The sequence below is a fragment of the Triturus cristatus genome, chromosome 2_1, assembly GCF_964204655.1.
Source record: "Triturus cristatus chromosome 2_1, aTriCri1.1, whole genome shotgun sequence".
Classification (NCBI taxonomy): domain Eukaryota; kingdom Metazoa; phylum Chordata; class Amphibia; order Caudata; family Salamandridae; genus Triturus; species Triturus cristatus.
Genome location: NC_140581.1, coordinates 602421578 through 602445262, shown reverse-complemented (window position 1 = coordinate 602445262; position 23685 = coordinate 602421578). Strand labels below are relative to the sequence as shown.

The following is a 23685-nucleotide window of genomic DNA, read 5'->3' as shown; positions in this document are numbered from 1 at the left end:
TTGCTTCCCTCCTTAGGTTTGAGTAGGACTTCGAATAGGGCTAACTCCCAAACTCTTGATTCCCCCCACTATATGATCTAAATGCTCCACTAAAGGTCTTAAGAAGGACTTAGCCACACCTTCATCTCACAAATATAGTGTCTCCGCACATTGCACCCCTCCCTACCCTAGGCTGTAACCAAATTGATGACCTCAAGCAAATTGTTACAGTTATTAAGTTCAGCAGCAGGTGTTTGAGTCTGATCCCCTCGTTTCTTATGCTTCCCTTGAGATCAGTAATATCACCCCTGTGTGACGGATCCAATTCCGCAGTCTCCTTATTGGACTCATAATAAGTATTTATCAAGTGTCCATCACCCCGTGCCCTGGTAGGGTTCACTTCAATCTTCCCAGATGTAGCTGGCCCGTCGTTATCTAGGGATAGCTGCCTCTCGGCAAAATATTCATGCTGTATGTTATTTGTAAATTCTGTAATACCTTGTCTACCCACCTGGTATTAATTCAGCCAATAATTTACCTTTTGTTGAGTTGTCATTTTATTTCATTATACCTAACACACAATGCATGTGCAGTACATCGTTTTACACTTTTTATTTCCGAAGAACATTGCGTCTGTATTTATGCTTAGAACTTTACAATTTTGCCACAAATCAATTCCTTATTATTATTTTCTGATTATGGGACTGGCTGTTTCTTTCATACATTGATGTTGAATGGGAGTACATTGATTGATTCTCTTGAGTGCATTTGAAAGTTTAATTCAATAATTCTGAAGGAACATTTATTCTTGTTCTCTGTTACATTATAATGTCAGTTATATCAAGAAAAGCAATATCAGCTTTTGTGTTTAAAGTCAAACACCAACATTATTCGACTGGAGTAAAACATGATACGAGTCAATTGGTGCAATTGGAAAAGCTGAAGGCTAAGGTGACTAAAAAGTGATGGTAAGAGCTATCGCTCAAGAACTATATAGACAACATTGTCTTTCCTAGGGGTTTGCAACTCTTAATTTCTTCTAATTGTGCTGAAGTCAACTCATCGTTGTATGAAGATTGTGAAATGTATTTGTGAGAATCCTTATTGTGATTGTTAAAGACATTAGTGAAACTCACTCATATTGTAAACAGATTGTTATGAAAGATGCCAGAACTCCAACGAAGTAAATATGTAGATTTATTGTAATACGCAGCACCACCAGATGACATCCGCATACGACCCAGGCAGGCTAGTAACTGCTCTCCGAGAACCCCCACAGCACGGACCCAAAACTCTAGAACATCCATAGAGTCTAAACAGGATCCGTGCTAACAACATGTTTACATTTGTACATGTTTACTTTTGCACAGCCAACTACATTATACATAACACATCTTCCTCCCTCAAACAAAGGAACAAAAAAAACAAAAAAAAAAACAAGGAAGGCGAATAAGCCAAGAAGAATTGACTTTCTATCCCATCCTCATCGCCAAGTTTGTTATGAAAGATGCCAGAACTCCAACGAAGTAAATATGTAGATTTATTGTAATACGCAGCACCACCAGATGACATCCGCATACGACCCAGGCAGGCTAGTAACTGCTCTCCGAGAACCCCCACGGCACGGACCCAAAACTCTAGAACATCCATAGAGTCTAAACAGGGTCCGTGCTAACAACATGTTTACATTTGTACATGTTTACTTTTGCACAGGCAACCACATTATACATAACACAGATGCTTACCAGTGAACTAGAAAAGTTACAAGAAACGTTGGACTTAATCATTTAAATAAAGAGATTACTAACGTTTCTGACAAAATATATAATAATTAAAAAATATAAAGGTGAGATAAGTGTAAGGAAGTAATGTACGTCTGAAAGTGATGTACATGATTATGAATATGGGGGGCGTGTATATACACAATTCATAAAAAATATGGCTATCTGTACAAAACAAGTTTGGTTGGGCAAACTGATATCCTGTGATAAAACACCTACTTCTTCAGAAATTCACTCTTTGAATAATTAAGAATACCCACAGATTTTTACAAAGGCTCCTTATTTTTTTAAGGGAAATACAAGTCAGAAATATGGGGCTTATTTAACAAGACTGAAATCAAGCCTTCAAAAGGAAGAAAAGAAAAAGACCTAAGGAATCAGATGCGAGGCCAGTGACATGATCGAAGGTCTTTAATCAGTCTACACCCAAACGTCTTTTGAAACACAGGAAGTTAAATTTCTGAACTAACAGCACCTGTTAAGTTCCCATTCTTCCGGAAAAGCACACGCCTTGAATCCCACTTTCCAGCAATACCAACTCTGCACTTAAATAAAACAGTTTCTAGTCTGCCCAATGAGGGGACGAGAATTAAAGATGTTGCTGCTTGGTGGGGAGTATCCAGAACAAAATGAAGGAGCTGACAAGTTGGTTGTTCTTCCACTGACTTTAAGATCTTTCACCCATAGTCTAAAACAATTCTTATGTCTTTAGATGCATCAAGCTGGTAAACTGGAGCCACAATCAGAGAGTACTCATTGAAATCTCTAACTTCTATCAAACTTGAGGAATAACTCTAAAGTTATGCATGGATCTCTCACTGATTTCAAATGTTTACATAACATAACATCAGCATTTAACATACTTGAGTTCTTGTTCTGTTAAAGGAAAATTGTTCTTCGGTGATTTGCATTTTGTTGTTTCCTCGCAAGCACACATATTTCAGTATGCTATAGGTGCATATTTCTTTACAGGCAGAAATCGGTCTCTTCTTTTCAGTTGTATTATTTGTAAATGTGTATTTCTTCACTTCCAGATATTTCTTTAGTTCTACTGTTTTTCAAATCTGTAGCAAGTGGAGCATTTCGGTATTGGCCCCAATTTCTACTGCGTCTCCAAAATAGTACAATGAGCGCTCCATCTCTTCAGCTCATCCTACGGAATTACAGCCTCTTTGCAACTGGTGGCAATGGAAATCAAAATGCTGCACTGTTCTAAAAAATGCGTTGGGCAGCACCATGTCTGCACTCTTGACCCATGAGAATGCCCACACATGAGTGCTGGAACCATCAGAGGACTCAAAATGGCCTATAGAAACAGTCACAATAAAACCACTGACCTGAGCCACATGGATGATGCAGCCAGGGACCAGCCTTGTTTAGCGATAGTGTACCAGAAACAACACTCTTGTACTTTAGAGATCAGGGAAAGGGAAATTCCCCCTTGGTTTCAGAAGTGTATGCATAGTCGATCATCTGGTTCCTGTTATGTCCCCCATGCAACCTTGTTTGAAAGAATGTGACGGACCCTACAGGCTCCCTTACCGGTCCTCAAAATCCAAGGGCATCCTATGCCAGTTCCAGAAGTTTTGTGAGAAGTTCTGGTAAGTGCAATAGTGTGTTCAAGGTCTATGCATTCCCACTTCTTGACCTCTCCTGATTATTTGGAGAGGAGGTTCAAGATGCCTGGGTCTATGTTAGGAGTAAAAGCCCTCTATCCTTAATGCTTGGTTTCTAATATTCTGCTTTCCATTGACAGCTTGATGTATTTGCAGAGGCATGGCTCAAATATGGTTCATTGGGCTCAGTATCCTCAAGATATGTCTGGAGGTACTAGACATTGCTGGATGCCAGTTTTATGAGATAATCTCAAACCCCTGTGAGCTTCATCGATTAATCACAGTGGGACTTTGTGTCATCGGAGATATGGTCCTTGTTCTTTGTATCCTCCGGTTCCGTCCCATCGCGATTGTTCGTGCTGTATTTAAAGTGAGGACAAGTCCCCAGCAAATCTGTAGTACTTTGGAGTTGCAGTGTGAATTCCTCCTTTAGAATGGATGAATGTGCATACCAGCCAGGCAGACATGTTTTGAGATGGCCTAGTGGTTTCCATCTTTCCCTGTACACTGAGAACCCACTGGAACCTCCAGGCCAAGCCAGCATCATGTAGATTTCCAAACGCATTTCTTCCACATAGAACATTGACCATAAGGTTACAACACGTTTATCAATTACATTTCACACTAAAACATTTCTGGCTCTCCAAGCTATCAGGCTCTCCTAACCTCAGCTACGTCCCATCTTTCATAACAGCTAGAATGGACGAGTTGAACCAATAAATAAGAATCTGTGGTACACTTGTCGAAAGCTCTGCCTTTGCAGCCGGCAGGAAGGTGTTGGTCGTACGATGTGTACCATATTTCCTTTATCTGACTGAGAAAACCTGCAGGTGAGATTCCCACAGTCGTGGCTTGGAAGGTGGGCTCCGGGTGACTTAGGCATGAGCCAGTCAAAGCAGAACACCCTGGCCTTAGTCAGTTGGTGCAGCCTACCCAGGTGCAGTCCTTATCACATGTAGAGAGCGACAAAAGCAGATGCTTTGGATGCCAAACCGTGTATATGCAAAATAGTCTAAAGTGCATTTTGCTTAAGTAAAACATCACTGTAAAATGAAATTAACCCCAAGTCAAGCTTCAAATTAGACATAAGGTGTTAAAAAAAGGACAACTTGCCTTGGTGATTTAAGTAACATGCCATTTAATGATGTATTGGTCATTTGCCTTTTATTTAATATATCTATTTTCATATTTCTACTGCATTACATTAATAAAAGTGACTAACATATAAAGTTGTTTCTGGTCTTAACAGAGAATCAGTAGCTTAAGTACAAATAGCCTCTAGTGTAGACATATAGCACAGACAGGCTAAGTAGTTCAAATACTTATTGAGGAACCAGTTTTAGCGAGGCAATTAAATCGAATGCTTGACACTAGCAAGGTGAATTAAAAAACATGTGGATTGAGATCTCATTGGATATGGGGGATGAAGTATAGATTGCAAAAGCTCAATGCACAGTGTTTATTTAAAAAAAAAAATGATATAAGTACATAGATCCTAACTCCGATTACAAAAGCCCCGGGGAGTTGAATTTACGGGGAGAGATAATCATTCCCTACTTCAAGTTTACTTTAGTTATTCAGTGTGAGGCACAACCTGCAGTGGTTGTCGGGTTGTGCAGCAAAGTCTGCAAATACCCAACATTTTGGTGGGTTTTTCACCAAAATCCACGTCTTGGTATTTTTCTGCGGCATATAACAATGGGCTTTATCGCAGCCGGTAGTTACTTGTTGCTGTAAACTTTGCCCATCTCATAATTCTGATACCCACACTAACAGGCCTCAGTCTTCCAACATGCAGTGCACACTTGAGGCGCTGACTAGGAGTGCCTTGGAAGGCTTTGCCTTAATTACCCCACCTGATAACCTCCAATACTACAGGAATTGGATTCCTGACTATGATACGACAATTAAAGGTTAATTCCATCAAAGTATGGTATTGTTTGCTGAGTTTGAGACTTTGTCGCCAAAATACATGTCCCAGTTAGTTATATGTGAGATAGAATGACCCTGAAGTGGATACTTGTCACTATATGTTAACATTATGGGCAAGAAGGCTATGTTTAAAGATGGCCGACACGTTTTCCATCGATACGGGGACTCCGACTTGACGTTACTCTTTAAAATAACCCACGCTTCCAGCGCGAGGTTGCTACTCGGACTTGTTTAGCGAGTTTTGCAGGGGGAAGCTAAGTCGTTGGAGTAAGAAGTAAGTGTTACACCTTAAGGCGGTACATATTCCTTATGTAAAGAATGGGGACGAGTCTAAGTGACTTGTTCTATGATTTTTTGCAGATTGAAGAAGCGCAGACGAAAGTTGCCGCTTGCTTGTAAGTAAGGGCTGAGACGATGATTTTGGAGTGTTTGCTCCGCTCGTGGACATAGTGACGGTTTCCTTGATTATTGCTTAATATTTTGTTCTGTTTGATTTCTGATTTAGTGCTTCCGTGGTAGAAGAACGCTATAAAGTAGATAAACGAGATTGAAAGGTGTGATGTTAAAGATGGAGTAAGTCCTTACTCTATATGTCTTTATTTACCTATGGAAGAGATACACTCACAGGATGGTGTTTTTTTTGGGTTCATTATTCTTGGTGGCTTTATAGGTGTTGGGTACTTTGTACTGACACTCTGTACGTATTTATTTATGGAAGAGATACACTTGTAGGATGGTGTCTGTTTAATACCTTGATTAATATTTTTGGTGGCTGCATAGGTGTTGGGTACTTGGGACTGACACTTTATATCGGGTGGTTAGAATGGGATACACCTGTTTTCCTTTAGTGTATAGACAATACAAATGTTTGAACTTAGATGCTGATATGTGTTAAAAAAAATTTTTATTAAATGTATGTAATATTTGTATGACAGATACGTGGTGCAACTTTTGTCCTGAGGATGGTCTCAGTGATTAAGCTATCAAAAAGGAGACCGAAACGTCGACGCTACGACACTTCTTTGATGCAAATAATTTCCATTTGATGCTTTCAGAAATTACAATTGTCCAAACCAATTGTTTGTGATATATGACCAACTGTGGATGGTTCATATCTGTGGAAAAAGTGTCATTAACTACTGCTTATGTGTTTTGGAGCGAGACAGTAGTTTTGTGTTGCCATTGTTTAAATGAAAAATCGTATATTCCTTTACTTTTTCGTATCAAATTATTGAAATTTACTAAATAATCAAAAATAATTTATGGGATAAAAAATCAATATAAAAGTTGAACTGTGGTCTTTCTGTAATTTTTCTTCTTTTCTGAGTTCCTTGAAATGAAGCTCACTATGGTGACTATTTAATTAATTAATATAAGTTGGATAAATCCTCAAGGTTTACTATTGTTTTGACATAATATACCCAATTCCTTGGGGTAAAGTCGGTTGCCCTATTGTTGTATTCACCAGTTAGTTTCCAGTCATTTTTTAGAAGATCTATCTGCAAGACAATTTGTACAAAAGGAAAAATTGTGGAATTAGGGGCTTTATTGCACCTGGTAATTACTGGGTGTGGTAAACTTCGCTCAACTCTTATTTGAAACCCCTGGGCTAATAGGGTTTCTGCAGGCGTGACAGAATTATCCAGCACTCTTATTGTCAACTTAAACAGTGAGCCTGGTGTAAGGAATGCTTCCACAAACAGACAAACACCTAAGCAAAGCCTGCCCGCAGTACTTTATACTGCAACATAGTAGAAACTGAGTATCTTTTTCAACAGCTGGGACTTTTCCTGCAGCATACAAGCACCAGAGTCTCACAACTTTGGATGCACTGACATGAAGCAGAGTGGGTTTCCTCTAATGAATGCGTAGCTTGTCGCGCCAACATACACCCAAAGCTGTTTATACAATCTGGATTATTGTTTAGCGTAGTATTCTCCAAATACACTTGCTACACTCAGCCTTGAGTTCAAAGTGAGTGAAGCAGAACACGTGGAGTAGAATGGTTCCGCGAGTACCACCTAGCACTTTGTACATCATTCATGCTGTTTAAAAAGACGCATTGCCCAGGATATTAATATAACCTTGTGATGTCACAGTGCTGTGTTCATCTGTGTTGCTGCTTGGATGAGAGTGATAAAGGTATTTGCATATTAAGCGACATATTTGTATTAAAATCCCATTTCCCATATTTCACAATTGGTATTTAATTGCTTTATTTTTCTTTTCAGGTTATCAGCAGACATTACTGTGAGCTGGAGAAATGATAGCCATGTGTATACCACCGACAATTAAAAAGAATAATTTCGTATGTTTGATACTTGCGTGTGCATGTAGCTTCACTGTGCAGGTGAATTCAGCCTCGATGAGCAATGCACAGCCAAATGAGGGGAGTGAAACCGAACTTCCCACCTCCAGCAATGGTGAACCATTTCCATGGAATAAGATGAGGCTACCTGATCATGTAGTACCTGTATATTATGAGCTTCTCATCCATCCAAATCTCACCACTCTCAATTTCACTGGAATCACCAAAATAGGACTTACAGTAAAAAGGCAAACCAACGCAATCGTTCTCCACAGCAAAAATTTGAACATCACATCGGCTATCATAACAAGAACCACTGGAATATATGAACCTAAACTGAGAGTTCTGGAGTACCTTCCAAATGAGCAGATTGCACTTCTGGTTGCTGAACCACTGATTGCTGGGCAGAACTATTCTGTCACTCTTACCTACACTGCAAGTTTTTCCCAGAGTTTCCGTGGCTTTTATATAAGTCGTTACAGAACCCAAGATGGGGAAGTAAGGTAAAGATCAGTAATTTTTGAAGTTTAATATGTTTATTCAAATTTTAAGTGGAAAATTATATGGAAATATAGTACATGAGATTCTGTATTCTCTGTATAAACAGCAGTCATTAGTTTATTTATAATTGGCCACTTGTGACACTCAGTCTCCGATTTTAAAGGAAAGACGTGAGAACGCAACTATTTTAAGTTATTAGAGTTGAGTTTTGAGATCACAATGTCTGCTGCCGGAGTCAGCAGCCGAGGTGAAAGTCAGAGCAGTTTAGGTCACAGAGCATAATTCAGATTTTTCACAGCAATCATGATTTTATTAGAGACACTGTTGTAATATTATGCATATCCTCTTTATTGGTAAGTCACAGCAGCAACTTCAACAAACATTAGAACAGAAACCCAATCCACTATGTAATCCAGTATGAGACACCCATCTTTCTATTTTTTTTTGCTGCGAATCGAAGTTAAATATCAGTTCCTTGTAGCTTGAATCAATCCAAATGGATGTTAACTTTCTTTTCCAAACTCTAGGCTCTTCTTATCTACTTCCCTTAGTCCACTCCTCCTACAACATAAAAGAACCAATTATAGGGTGGGTGCCAAACAGGGAGGGGGAATATTAGCCTCCGTGACTTTAATATAATTATGATTTTCCGCCCACCTGCTGTGGAAAATCTGAATTTTATGGCAAGGCACGGAGGCCAATATTATGCATGTTTAAAGCCTAGAAAAGTTTCCTCACAGCGCATTCCACCGGTTTAAAATAACATTTCTTAAATATCGAATCTAAAGACCAATCTGCAGCTACTAAGGTACTATTTAAACCACCATCAGTCACCAAAGCCTTAGTAGCCATTGTCCACCTTGCTGAATGTGTATAAAATCTTGTCACATCAACCCCTGCTTTCTTCATAACCTCTTTCACCCATCTAGCCAACAAAGGATTAGAGACTGGTTTATAGAGGTACTTGAATGAAATCAACAACTGAGCCTCTCTTTCAGGTCTTAAAACCGCTGTTCTTCATTCATACCCACGCAAACAACTACCCACACATAATTTCCTATTCTCATCTAAATTAGGATAAATATTATTCCAGACAGTTTTAGTCCTCTTCCTGACACTGAAACAAACTCCCTCCGGCAAATAACTTTGTGACTTTACCTCCAAAGCCTTGACATCTGATTCTCTCCGAAAAGAGATTAGACTTTAGCAGCTGCGGATTGGTCTTCAGATTTGATGTTTAAGAAATTTTATTTTATTGACAAACGCCTCAAATCCAGAAATAATTTTTCCGCCCAGCTATTTAACTCCTTCAAGACCAAATCCACATTCCACAAGGATTAATACCTCTGCACCAGAGAAATCTCCAACTGAACACTCCTTGGTAACCTTTTCACTACCTCTACCACAGAAGTTGATATGGGATCCAAACTCAGTGCCACACACCAACAAACTCATATTTTCCATACCTACCTGTATGCCTTAGATGTCCCTGGAGCCCAGGACTCTTTGAGTTTAGAAGCTTTAGATGATAAGCCTGACACTTGCCAGGCTTTCCTGAAATCAACCATCCCATCAGCCTTAAGCGTCCTTGTAGCTCTAACTCGTGCTGTCCCCCATCACATTCACCAACAGTTCCTTAATCTACAACATAAAAACTGGATCATCTGTTAACAGTTCCATGACATCCTGGTACCATACTTGGGATGGCCAAAAATAAACTATCAGCACCACCTCCTTGTGCTCTCTCCTCACCTTCAACATTAATCTCTGAATTAACGGCGAAGGTAGAAATGCATATTTGCAGGCACCTTCCCTATGCCGCAGGAATGCACACACTGCCTCCGCCTTTGGATCCAGTCTCCAACTGTTAAACATGCTCACCTGCGCATTCACCCTGTTCGTGAACGAATCTACCATAAACGAGCCCCACTTGTTGTGCACTTCCCTGGACACTTCCCTGTTCAACATCTAATCACTGAAATCCTTCAAACTTCTGGAATTTCAATCTCCACCATGTTGGCCATTCCTGGTATGTACTGAGCCTGAATAATAATCTCCTTGCTTATACAAAAATGCCAAAACTCCTTCGCTAAATCCACTAAAGCCTTTTACTGTGGCAGGGATGGCACCTCACTAAGGCAGAGGAGCATCGCCCCACTGCTTTCAGAGCAGTGTAGAGGAAAAATAAAATGATAATAACGTAACTCGCTCTCCAAACAACAGGCACTTTGCCTCTTGGTCCAACTCCTTATTACCGAGTTCAGCTAACATCAGATCTATTTTTGTGGAGACTTTTTCTGCACTCTGTGCACAAAGCTAGAATTTTGTGTTTCTCAACAAACTCACAGCTCGCTTCACCAATTGCCCCATTGCCCTAGCTTCAAAACATTCACAGCAGTCTCCTGAAAATATGCCTCCTCACATGTATTGAAGATCTTTGTCAAAGCCTATTGAGACCCCTTCTATGGTCTCTTCCTGACTTATTTCGGAACGTCAACATCTCAGTGTCTATCTCGGGTGTAAAAGCCACCTTATTGGCCAATGATACATTCCCATCAAAGTCTTGTCCTCACATCGTTTGGCATTTCCCGCCTAATCCCGTACTCCGTATATTCCGCCACATGCCGTGCCAGAACTTACTGAAGTGAAAAAGGGTGCTGAATGGAATGTGGGTCGAACATAAATTCCCCCAAAGGATCCTTCACCTGATAAACCTGATCTTTACTCTTACTCACTCTCTTTTCTCCTATTTCTTCATCAGTATCCCCCAAATCTGAGAATAACAAGATTACTATGTCTCCATTACTGGAAGACTCCTCACAGGCCACAGCCCTGTGATCCCTCTTGCCGGCCTTAATAGCCTTATCACTCAACTCCATCAGAGTTTTCCTTTGTCTATCCTTTGGACCATACTGTCCTTTTGCCCTATAGCCTTTTTCCTTTTGGAGATGTTTCCTTTTTTGATTTACTTTACGATCTCCATTCGACCCTCCAGCTTTAATAGTTGCCTCCTCAACAGTCCAAAACTGTTTATCTTCAGTTTTTCCCCTCTATATTTCTCCTAGAAGCTCTCAAGAGTCATCCAACTTTTTACCCAATTGGGTTGCCAAAGAAGAAAACTGCCTTGCTCACACATTCCTGCAACTTTTCATCAGTATTCATCCCTAAAGCCTTTTCTCTCTCCATGCTTCTTCTTAAATTACATCCAGTCCAAATCTAATCAAACTTCCTCACAAACCTAACTTAATATGCTCCGTCACCTGTTAAATCACTACTGACAGAACTTAGTCTTTCCCAAGAGAACACCAAAACCCAGCATTCCACAGTGTGTAGAAACTGTCTACAAAAATGACCGATTGTTTAAGGCCAAAAAATGGCTGTAAATCGTAAAATAATCTAAAATGGCTACAATGGCTGCCTTTGTACAGCAAGCATCTGAGTTCCAAAACCTGCCTGGCCTCCTCCCTTCAGACGTCCACATTTTCCAAGAACACCGGGCCGGCACCAGCCCCAGTGGCCTCAACAGACCAAAGAAAATGTGGCAGCAAGGCCGCCTGATTCTACTCTCTCATGCAGCCCTTGGGCACGTGATGACCATAGCTTATGCCACATGTGCTAGTATGCGGCACACACCTTGCACCCGCCCGGTTCCAAATATTCCATCAAGTTGCATGGCCTATCTCAAACCGTGCATGCCAGCACGCCGTGCACGCCTTGCCCACGCCTTGCTTGGCAACGCTTCGCCATGCAGTGCAGCAAAATGCCGGTTTGCCACGCTAACCCCTCAAGCGCTGAAACAAACTACTTACAAATGCGACAACCATAACCACCCAAACATTGCTCTTCACCTGATTTGACTCTTAGAACCGCTTCAAGCCTAAAAACTCCTAATAGTACAATTTTAACATTCAAAGTCTAGCAGTGAAACGCATACCACATTAATTAAACTTGCCAGCTGAAACAAATAAAACTCCTCTTGAGCCCCAAACAGTGCATGCTTTTACAGTCTGTCAAACTTTTTTCACCCACATAGTCTCAGCTGCTCCATCTCACACTCTAACAAGCACTACTCGAAGCTATCTCTCACACTTTTATACGAACAAAATAATGCTGCACTTATCTTGTAAGTAAACAGCAACAAAAAAGGTAGATGGCTGCCTCACAGGGAATTATATAGTGGATTGGAATGTTCTAAGCTCTAATGTTTGTTGATGTTGCTGCTGTGAGCTGGCAATAAAGAGGATATGCATAATATTAGCCTCCATGCCTTGCCATTAAATTGAAGCAGAGGTTTACAGCAAAGAAAACAGACTTTGCTGCTCGATTTGTTTAACTTAGCAGAAAGAATGTGTTTAATTTTTGCACTTTTTAAATAGAGAAAAGCTGAATCTTTCTGCTTGTTTCTACACGTTCCGAGCTACTGCAGCTATTTTTTTTGTTTGTTTAAACTTACTTGTATTGAACTGTTTCTAATATCTGTTTGCAAGAAATATCTAACAGGTTTTTGATGTGTTTGATTTTGCACCAGAGGTTTTATTCTTCATGTTTACATATATGCTCCCTGTTTCATATGAAAGAGCTACGCACCAAAGTATTAAGTAGCAACGGTGATGGTATGACCATGTATTATATGGGATAAAGTACCTCCAGTTTTACATGATAAGGATATTGCAAGTCACCTCAGTGATTTGCAATATCCTATTAATGTGCAGCAGCAGGTACTTTATCCCTTATATCCCTCACGGCTGGTTAATGTACAGCCATATGGTAATACTTTGGGCATCTATATAATGGACCTTCTTGGCTAAATAACATTATTTTTAAGTATCATAATACTAAAACCAAGGTGTATCAGAAATACTAATGTTGGAAGAAAGAAGTAAGTATGTTCTTATTGAGTCACTGAATAGCACACCATTGGATTAAAGTTTGTGATCATTCATATGTTATTTTTAATTGAGTTATTGAATGATGATAAATGCTTGGCAGTATTTCTCATGAATGGTCGAGTGATAATGCAAGTTCTTGCCCCAAGTTCTTTCTCACAATAACAAAATGGTTTGGGGATTTTCTGCACTCAATTTTCAAATGAGGCAAGGACTTTAGCTTGTCTGCTTCTGTATAACCTCTGGTGCATACTACCGGGACACAATCTACGACACCCAATACTTCCAAGAACCTTGGTTAGTGACATATGTTACGCTTTAAATATGTACCAGACTATAAATAAACTCTATAAAGCTTTAATAAATAAATGGTTAAAAATGTAACTTCTGACTGCCCATATCATTAACTGTAAAAATTGGAAAAAGGCAGGACAATTCTAAAACAATTTAGCACTTTTAAAAAAATACATAAAGCTGCAAAGATTTCTAAATATTTGTTAGTGTTTCAGATTTTGAGTTAAACATCTCTAAATTATTTTAAAAGAAGTTGGAGTTTATTAATGTATTTTTAAAGAATGGACATTACGTAGTTTTTACTGATGTTTAAAAGTTGGATTAATTACAAATATAAGTAGGAGTTTGTGGAAGTGTTACTGTCCAAAACCAAGTTTAGATTTCCACCATTTTTTATACATTATTTTTTCAAACATATTTTTATTGCCATTTAGTTTAACATCAGTCGGATATACCAACTCATAACATTGCACAAGACAGTTTGTGGTAAAGCTTAGCATTACCATAAACAGGTGCACCTTGGCCACATCTCATGTCGCTGGTCTTACCCTATCTCCTAATAAACGGATGGATAAAAGGAGCTCAGGGACCTGTGCGTATGGTGACTCCTGTGGTGAAATAGCTGTAGCACCCCAGCACATTGCTTAGTACTTGTATAGTTTACGACTTTCAATAATATATGTCCTAATGTAGAAAGGGGTCTTCAGGGAAATGTCACTCAGTTTGTATAAAACAAAAAACAACTATTAACCAACTTACTGTGGAGAGGGGGTCTAAGTTGCGCAATAGCATGTGAAAGACATGGGTAAGGGCCTGGGAAGTGTGGTGTACGGGGGCGGGGTTGGGTACGGATCTTGGACCCTGCCAGCTTGGCCTCTGGCCATTGTGTCATCTTCTCCATATCCCAGACAAGCTGGCGGGAGGCTTCATAGGGAGGCAACCCCCCAATCTCTTCTTGGTTGCCTAGGTGCTACTGTGTTCTATTCCAATATTTTTCCTATTCCCCAAGTCCATCATCACTCCTATTGGGGGTCCTCAACTACTGTTGTGTGTTCATCGGATTTAGTATTGTCACCACTCCCCTCTACCCCACTACGGTCTCATTCATGGTGCTACCAAGCCTCAAGAACCTCTCTTCCAAGCTCTGTCATAGGGCGGTGCATCAGCCCCCTCGGTTATTCTCTAGCCAGGACTCTTCCCTCAGCCCCCCCCAGTGGATCACATCTCATTTCCCAACCTCTGTTGTGGGCCCATCGACAAACTTACAGGACATTGCTATCCTCCTCTTAGCCAGAACTAAGGCAAGATCCAAAAATCTATTTCCTGCCTTTCAAATGTGCGGTCAGGAAAATAGCCCCAGCAGATAAACCTCAACCGTGGGCTCTAGCACATGTCCTACTGCTGCCCCCACCAACCTCAGTACTTCCTCCCAAAACCTGCCTAGTGTGGTACAGCCCCGGGTCATATGTCTAAAATCAGAGTCACTATAATTGCACCTCTGGCAATTACGTATTTCACCGCCGTAGGCGACCCGGAGTCTATGGGGTGTCATGTAGGTCATACGTACACAATTAAACTGTGTGTATTTCATCCTGGAATTGTGGGAGACTTTTTTTTTAGGTATGCAGTAATTCTGCCCCATTCCAGATCTTAAAGTTCCCTGTCCAATAGTGTCTCCCAGCGATCAAATAGTATAAATACTGGGGTACGGGTCATCTCCGACAGTGAGGTGCAAAACTATTTCCCCTGGTGTTTTGCCGTGCCTAGTGTAAGCATAGAGTGCAATACCACATGTGTCGTACTTTCCTCCCAACCCCCACCCCACAACTCCCTGAATGTCCATGCCAGGGGCTCGTACTGCAGGAACTGACTCGGCTGAAGGCTAAAGCCTCAACCAGATCGTCAAAGTGGGCAAGAAAGGCCTGCTAATAGCAATCCCCTACCATCTCCAGCTCGACTTCAGTCCAAGCTGTCATGTGTTCAGGTGCGAATACCGTTTTTGGGTTGCCATGTGGTAGGCCAACCAGGGGCAGGGCAAGGGCATACAAAGGAATCCCTGCCACTTTAGCCATGCAACATTTCCAACATTGCAGGGCCTTTGTCTGTAACAGGCATTGGTGAGGGATGACCACCGCTGGGTCATACAGTTTGGCCAGCAGCAGGGCAGTGCGAGTCCCGGAATCTGTCAAGTCCATCCACTCTAGGCCCGTTCCTTCCAGCCACTGCACAAGCAACTGAACTGAGAGGCCAGGAAGTAGAATTCAAAGTTTGGCACCTCAGACCATCCTCCGGCATGGGGCGCTGCAGCGTTGCTAAGGGCACCCTCTGTCGCTCCTTCTCCCATATAAGATCCCGCAGCAGTGTGTCCAATTTCCGGAACCACCTGGCAAGTATTGTAGTTGGAAGATTATAAAAAAATATATAGCTTACGTGGCAGCATGACCATCTTAGAAAGGGAATCCTGGGCCATAATCGGGAGTCACAAAGAGCGCCAGAAAGGGACTCGGATCTAAGAGACCTAAGAGCCGTCCAAAGATTTCCTTCTCACAGGTCTTCCAGGGAGTGGAAGAGGTGGATCCCTACATTTCTAACGGTAGAAAGGGGCCCAGTTGAGCTCCCACAGGGAGGTCCAGGGGGAGGGCAGTCCCACAGCCATGGGAAACAAATAGGTCTTGTTTCTGTTAACCTTCAAACCAGATAGGCACTCAAACCTTCCCAAGAGTTCCAGTGCCACTGCAGAGCCCACCACAGCATCAGTGAGTTAGATTAGGAGATCATCCACAAATAGGGAGATGATGTGGCTATATCCACCCACAGTCAGTCCCACCACCTCAGCTCCCGGTCGGAACAGCACGGCCATGGGTCCGTTCACCAAGGCGAACAAGAGGGGTCATAATGGGCATCCCTCTCGTGTGCCATGAAAGATCCCATATTGTGTGGACAGTGTTTTGCCTGTCTTGACCTGTGCTGTGGGACATCCATAAAGCACCTTTACCCATTTCACCTAACCATCTCCAAGACCCATACGCCCCATGGTCTCAAGCAAGTAATCCCACCGCACTGTATCAACGGCCTTTTCCAGGTCTATCGATAGGAGGGCCACTTGGGGGAAGAGCCTTACTCCAGGGTGATACAGCACAAAATGCAATCTGCACAGGTTAAATGAGGTATTCTGAGATGGGATAAAACCGTTTGAATTAGTGTAGACATGTATGGGAGTAAGCGGAGCCCCAGGATCTTACTAAGTATTTTAAAATCCATGTTGAGCATGGAGTGGTCAGAAGCCTGTAACTTGTGCTCCCTCAGTGGTCGTCTTGGGGAGCGTGGACTCCGGGAGCTGCCCAAGTCTCAAAGATTCTGCATATAAGGACTCCAAGCGGGGAGACAGTTTCGAGGCATACACAGAGTAAAATTCTGCAGGGAGACCGTCTCAGCCCGGGCTTTTACCCGTGGCCACTCTCTTAATAGCCATGGAAATCTCTTGTGCCGTCACTGGGCCACCAAGCATCTCCTTCCCCTGTTGGTCCAACTTTTGGAGCTTTAACGCCATCCAAAAATCTCTCTGCGTCCCCGGAGAGACTAGGGGAGGTGCCTTATACAGGACTTCATAATAGTCACAGAATAAAGCATTTATCGCTTCTGGGTAATGGGCCGATTCACCAGTACAAGTTTGAACATGTGTGATCAGGGATCCGCGGGTTTCCAGCCTGACCAGCCACGCCACTAATTGACCTAGCCTCCCTTATTCCTCTTGCACCTTAGTAAGATACCCCTTCTAATCATGGCACCATAGCCGTTCGATAGCCAGATGATAAAGTGCATGTGTTTCCCATAGAGTTTGCAAGTCGTTGGTTCCTGTCCCCTTTGCATTATCTAACCCATGTAGTCTGTCCTCCAACTCCTGGTGCAGTTCTGTCTGCACCCCTATCAACTGTCCCAGGCAATGCCTCCGTGTTACAACCTTAAACTCCTCCCATTCCACGAGCGTTGTGGATGGTGTTTGTGTGTTGTTAGAAAAGTAGGTATCAATGGCGGTGCCCATGGTTTCCTTACAACAAATATCCTCCAACATCAGTGTGTTGAGTCACCACAGAGGGATCAGAGAGCGTTTCTCCAAAGGCTGAAAAGTCAACAACAGAGGACTATGATCTGAGAACGTACATCCCAGGTATTCCGTGCGGGTGATGGAATGGCCAAGGCCAGAGGTGCAGAAAAAGATATTGAGCCTTGTGGGTAATTAGTACATGGGCGAGTAATAGGAGTACTCTCTATCTCCAATGTGTTACGTTGTCCAAATGTCTTCCAACCCCCAGTGCCCCCGCCAGTCTCAGAACCCCCCTGTAGTGCGATGGGCCTGAGCCCCTGCTAGTGGGGGTGCGAATGATCCAGCGTGGTATCAGCCACACATTTAAATTCACCCCCAGGTATCATATCTGCCACCCTCACCTCTGCCATAGGTCCCAAGAGACCCTAGAGTCAGGGCACCTGTTCTTGATTTGGGGTGTACATGCTACCCAATGTAATATCCCGCCCTAGCAGTCTCCCTTTCAGCAACACATATCTGCCCTCTTTACCTACCAGTGTATGCAAGGGTTCGAAGGGTACCCCCGCCCTAACTGATATTAACACACCCTTGGCATAAGCAGAGTAGGAGATAGCAAATACCTGCCCCTTCAATCTTATGTGCAATTTCTCCACTTCACTTTGTGTAGGATGTGTCTCTTGCAGCAGAGCTATCTGCACCCCACCTTCGTATGTATCAGTGCTGATTATGCCTCTTTGTGGCTGAGCCCATTCCTCTAATATTCCACGTCAGGAGCATCAGTGTGTAATGTGTGAATGCCATTGTTGGAAACCCATCTCAATCCCACACCAAATTCCCCCCATTCCGCCCCCTCCTCGCCCAGCCGCTCCTGAAGTATGGATCTAGGACCACCCCTGCAGTCAAAACATAGTGAAACATAAAAAAAAAACACCCACAAACAAGAACTCCCCTTTCCGAGAGTAGCCTGGCAACGACCAGCCGCCCAAACTGCAAACAAACCATCAGTCTCATCAGAAGACCCAAACCAGCCATAGGTGCAGTCTTCCAAAAGGGGGAAGCCTGTGGACGACTATCTTCGGGTCAGCCCACGCCGGCCCAATCATCAATAGCTTCCAGCCTAAATTTTTCATCAGCAGAGCGGTCCATATCTCCCAAGTTGTTGAACTCATCTAGAGGAGCCTCGCTTTTTTAAAGATCATCTGCTGTCCTTGGAGTGACTATTGGCAGCATGATGCTGTCCGCTTGGGAAGTGTCTGAGCCTCCAGACCCCTTAACTGAGAAGGAACCAGTCTCTGAGATAGACTGACCTTCCATCATGATCGCAGCCACCGCCTGTATTGCAGCAGCTCTCTCCTTCTTGGTCTGGGATGGGCTTGTTTTTTGGACGGTCTCCGTTCGGGTCTATTCCGGGCCCTCTTCCTGAATTGTGGATCTCTGACTGTACAGCAGCAGTGTCTATCTTTGCGTGCGGGCCCCCAGGTTGTAAGACTCAACCCATTCCCAAGCCACCCCAGGATCATCGCAGAAGTGTGTCTTCGCAAGCATTTTGTGAAGTCGGGCAGGAAGCATTAAAGAATATTGCAACCTTCCTCTAGCAAAGCCCTCTTGACTTCGAGGAATGAGGCCCGCCGTCTTTGAACTTCAGCTGTGCAGTCAGGTAAGATCGATACCTTGCTTTTATCAATCTCAAATGGGCCATCTGATCCTGCTTTCTTTAGGAGGACGTCCTGTCTTTATAATGCAGAAGTCTTGCTACTACTTGACGCGGTGGGTGACCTGGGGTGGGGGCGAGCCGGGACCTGGTGTGCCCTCTCCAGGGTGCAAAAGGTCGAGAGGCTGTCTGGTGCTACCACAGTGTGGATCCAGGGTTCGATAAAAACAATCATGTCTCTACCTTCTGTTCCCTCTGGCAGCCCAACCCCTCTGATGTTGTTCCTCCTATTGAGTCCTTCTGCATCTTCAGCCCTGTGTTCCAGCATGTGAACCTGTTCAGAGAGCTCTACAACCTGACACAACAGTGTTTGTTGTGCAGGATGAAGATCCATGAGTGAAGCCTCCGCAACTTTCACTCTCTCCGCCAATTAATGATGTTCAGCTCCAAGCAGTTCCTACCCCACCTACACAGTACTAATATCTTGGTGTAGTGTTGCCTTAGTGTCTGCAATGGTGTGGAGTATCTTGGTCAGTTGTTGCTTCACCGGGTCCATGAGAACCACGATCCCGGTGGCTCTTGCTGCTTCTCTGTGGCATCATCCCCCTATCTGATGGCATTCCTTTGTCTTCGCGTAGCCTTTCCCATCCCTGCTAAGGACTATAACGAAGGAGCTGCAACAGAGCACCAGCAGGGAACACCATCTCAGTGTGGCTCAGCAGTTGAGGGTACACTGCATGGATCTCAAAGTCCACCCAGCTGTACCACTATCACCTTCCCACACTGGCTCCACCAGGCTGTTAAAAAGAGGATTACAAGTACCACTGTTTATCAGCAGGGTAACACAGAGGTAGGCAGCCCTTGGGTGTCTCCAGGAAGCCAGACCCTCCTTTCAAGTCAGAGCTCTTGTTTGGTCACATAGGGCAATAACAGGGTCCGGAAACTATGCAAGGCTGCCAGCGGTTCCAGGTGAGGGTAAAAATCACTTCAGGGAGGCGGAATGGGGGCTCTCTAACTAAACGAGGACAGCCGTTCCACTTCTGAGCCACTTACCACCTTCAGCCGCACCTCGCTGCTCTCTGGGACTTTTCTAGGCCGATCTCTACACCTCTCGCCCTCCAGCAGGGCCAACCGGGGCCTGGGACCGGTCACAGGGCTTCCTGCAGCACTGGACATGCACCAGAAGATCAGGCAAGTTATGGAGGATGCTGGGGGGAGGGGGGGTGAATTCTGTTGGGGCCCTCACTGTGTCAGAGCAAGTGTCAAACCCTTGCCAGGCCTGATCCGGCCCGAGCTTTCACGGTCCCATCCGGGCCCTTAGTGCAGCGGTCACCGCTTGCGGCCTCAGGCACCTGATCATCTCGGGGGCTGCCAACCGTCATCTTGTTAGCCTCCCCAAGCTGGTCATGATCAGCCACCTGCTGAAACCATTGGCCCGCACCGCCGCAGTATAGGCGTGCCCTTTCGCACAGATGACCAATCCGCACCTCAGACAGTTTATCAAGGTCTTGTCCATCTAGATCAACTCAACCGGCAGCAAATTTCCTCAGCATTGGGAGGCCTTGTTAATGTCTAGGCTGTGGCCTCCCCTCCAGAGTTCCGACTTTGCCGGGATGCCCAACTGCCTTCTGGGCCTTGCCGACTAGCAGGATGAGGTCACCATTTAAAAACCAGGCCCATTGGTCGGCCTGTCTCCCCGCCTTGGCTATACACCCGTTTTCTGGGTTTTGAATGTGTCATCTCACATCTCAATCGTCCCCCTAGAGGCATCCAAGTTGCACCCCCCACTATTTTTTATACATATATAAAATGGTTAAATCTTTCTAAAATAGTTTAGGATTATTTATACATTTAAATATTCTAATTTAGGATATTTTTAATTTGAAGGTAATAAAAATATGCTGAGAGTGATTGAGTGTTGGAGCCGTTATGCAATAATTTCAGGGTTTTAAAAACACTGGAGAATTAGAAATTATTTCTGGGCTATTTCTAAAGGCATTGAACATTTCTAAGCCTGTTTTCAAAATTTTAAATAGTTGCAATCGGCAAACAGTCAGATATATTCACATGATAGGTTTCCTCCTGCTATTTAAATTTATTTCTGAGAGTTAGTGGAGTGCCAAAAATGCAAGGGAGGCTCTTGTTTGTTTATGTAAATTGTAGATAAACCAACAAGCTCCTACTACCTTATATGTGGTTTGCTAGGGCAGGTAGGACTGCCCATAGTATTACTTATTGCAAACACATGCATTAACACATATGTGCTCTTTATCTTTTTTCCACTTACATTTATATGTGAACAAATCCACTACATTCACAGAAAGCATGTGCTGTTGCAGGATTTATTGTACTCCATTTGGACACTTATTCTGAATGTTTTAAGAGTAAATTTGTGTGTTCAAATGTGGCAGAATAACATTGGAAATGGCTATGACTACATTAGCTATCGACCACTTTCCCCATGGCCACCTCCTTGCTACTCACTTTACAACACCATGCACTTATTAGTGCAGAAAGTTAAGGATATTTTATAAGTGAAATTTGCTGACCAAAAAAATCTGCATATCCTGATTCTTTAAATGAAATCTTTTGGGACCTACAGTCGGTTAATTCCCACACTAGAATCGGTGTCCGTCCGACATCGTTATTAGGGCCAAAGTAGTAATACACAATATTACTCCAGTACTACAAAATGCTGTTCACAGATCCATGTGCAGATATATCCATCTCTACCTCTCAATATCCTTTCTGTATGGAGATCTGTACCACAGTGGTGGCAATCTCCTTACACTTAAGTGTATTCTTCAATAGCAAATATCAGAAGCACAAGGTGAGTGGCTAGAAAATGGGGAACGCTTACTCCTAAATGGGATGGTGTTTAGGGTTAATTGAAGTTGGGATTTGAGGAGGGACATGCTAATACACACACCCTCCCACATAAGAGTAGGACAGTTGCTATACACAAGCTACACTTCAAAAGTTACTGTAGCCCTAATGGAGTCAAATGTTTTAAATATAATCCAAACTATCATTGGGTTTAGGGAGGGATATGCAAATACAAACAGAAACCCACAACCACAAAAGAATAAGACCATTGCTATTCACAAATGACTCTTCTAAATTTACTACATCCCTATAGGAGTCAAAAGATGTTAACATGTGCCCCAGCTCAGCTTTGGAGTAAGTCGAACACGACACAGGGCCACTCAGGTACAACTACACACACCCTTAGAAAACAGTGGAGGCAGAGAAATAAACTCACAGGAACTAATCTTAAAATAATTAAATTCGTTTGACATTTAAATTATATATGTAAATCTGTTTATTTTATTGTTTAGAATATATCTGATTATTATTTTAAAAGTTCCTATAACCTTAATTAAAAACAATTTAACAAATTAAGATTTTAAAATACATTAAAACATTTAAGCAATTTATATTAATTAAGCACAGTGGGATATTCTTTCATTTTTTAAATCTATTTATGAATGAATATATTTAAATAATTATTCAACACACATTTGTGGAGTTAATGTGCTATAACATTTAATTTTATTAGCTGCTCCTGGTTAAAAAAAAGAATTTACGTTTATATTTTATATTCAAATAGTTCTATTTTTTTCTTCAAATAGTAAACTTGTTCCCTATACTTCCCCATTGAAAGAGCTCGGCCATGGTGGCAAAAGCTCCACCCACCTGTGTGTGCAGTTTCTGGTATTTACATTTCAATTGTAAATCCTGTTTTAATAGGGTTTGGAGACGTGTAAGTTTTACACCAAGGTTTAAATCTTCACTCCGAACTGCTAAACAGGATAAAAGTGTTGTATTGCACCTAGATGTAGTAAAAAATATGCATATGAGTAAATATTTGCATGTATATTTACACTTGTGACCAGTCCCACTTCCTGCAACTTTCTGCACATTTGAGTGACACTTGGGTGAATCAGGCCCTGTTGTTATTAAAGGTCGGAATGTATTGGTACAATTGCAAGATTTTGTAATTGTGAAATCGCCAGTTAGGTTTCCTCAACATATTTTTAAAGAAGAAAGTGTTTATCGTTCTTTTTTAAAATAATCAAAATTAGTTAGGATTCAGTGAGACTTAGGATGTGACTGTTAAAACTCTTTAGAACACCTACAGGATTCAAGAAAGTGTGCAATAACCAAATTTGTATTTAGCATTTATTAAAATATTATTGAAATAATAACTTTTTAAAGTATATATATTTTTCTGTTTATGGCTTTTCATCAAATACAAACAACAGCAAGTTGCATAATGACTGAAAAGCAATAGGGGGGACATAGTAAATATATATATATATTTGTTTTTAATAATTCTTTTTATTAAGTATCGTCGACACATCCTATCATTCTTAACATGCTGAGGAGATAGTACATTGCAAACAATTTGGTTTCCGAATTACATAGATTCAATTCACAGTGCACAGCGTGGAACAAACAATTAGGGGGATGTGAGGCTATCATCTGCATTCATGGACATAGTAAATATTTAAGTACACGTTATGTTCACAGGTAAACTTGTCAAATTAATGGCTGTTAGAGTCTAGCGAGGCATACAATGTCCCAGCAACCATACGGTGGACTACCAGCCCACTTGTCTTCCAGGAGGGAGACAGCAACAACTAATAGGCCAAGCATTTGCAATGCAATAGGTTTCGCATTTACGCAAGT

At 42.2% G+C, this 23685-nt stretch overlaps 1 protein-coding gene across 3 annotated transcripts in view; it reads left to right on the top strand.

Annotated features, from left to right (window-relative positions):
- LOC146865673 (endoplasmic reticulum aminopeptidase 1-like) overlaps positions 1-23685 on the top strand; it is a 529832-nt gene that overhangs the window by 5662 nt on the left and 500485 nt on the right. For all 3 annotated transcript variants that reach the window (XM_085632533.1, XM_085632531.1, XM_085632532.1), the window contains exon 2: positions 7540-8119. In XM_085632533.1, coding sequence (XP_085488659.1) covers positions 7572-8119 — 548 coding nt within the window. In that variant the 5' untranslated portion in view covers positions 7540-7571. The remainder of the gene's footprint in view (positions 1-7539; positions 8120-23685) is intronic.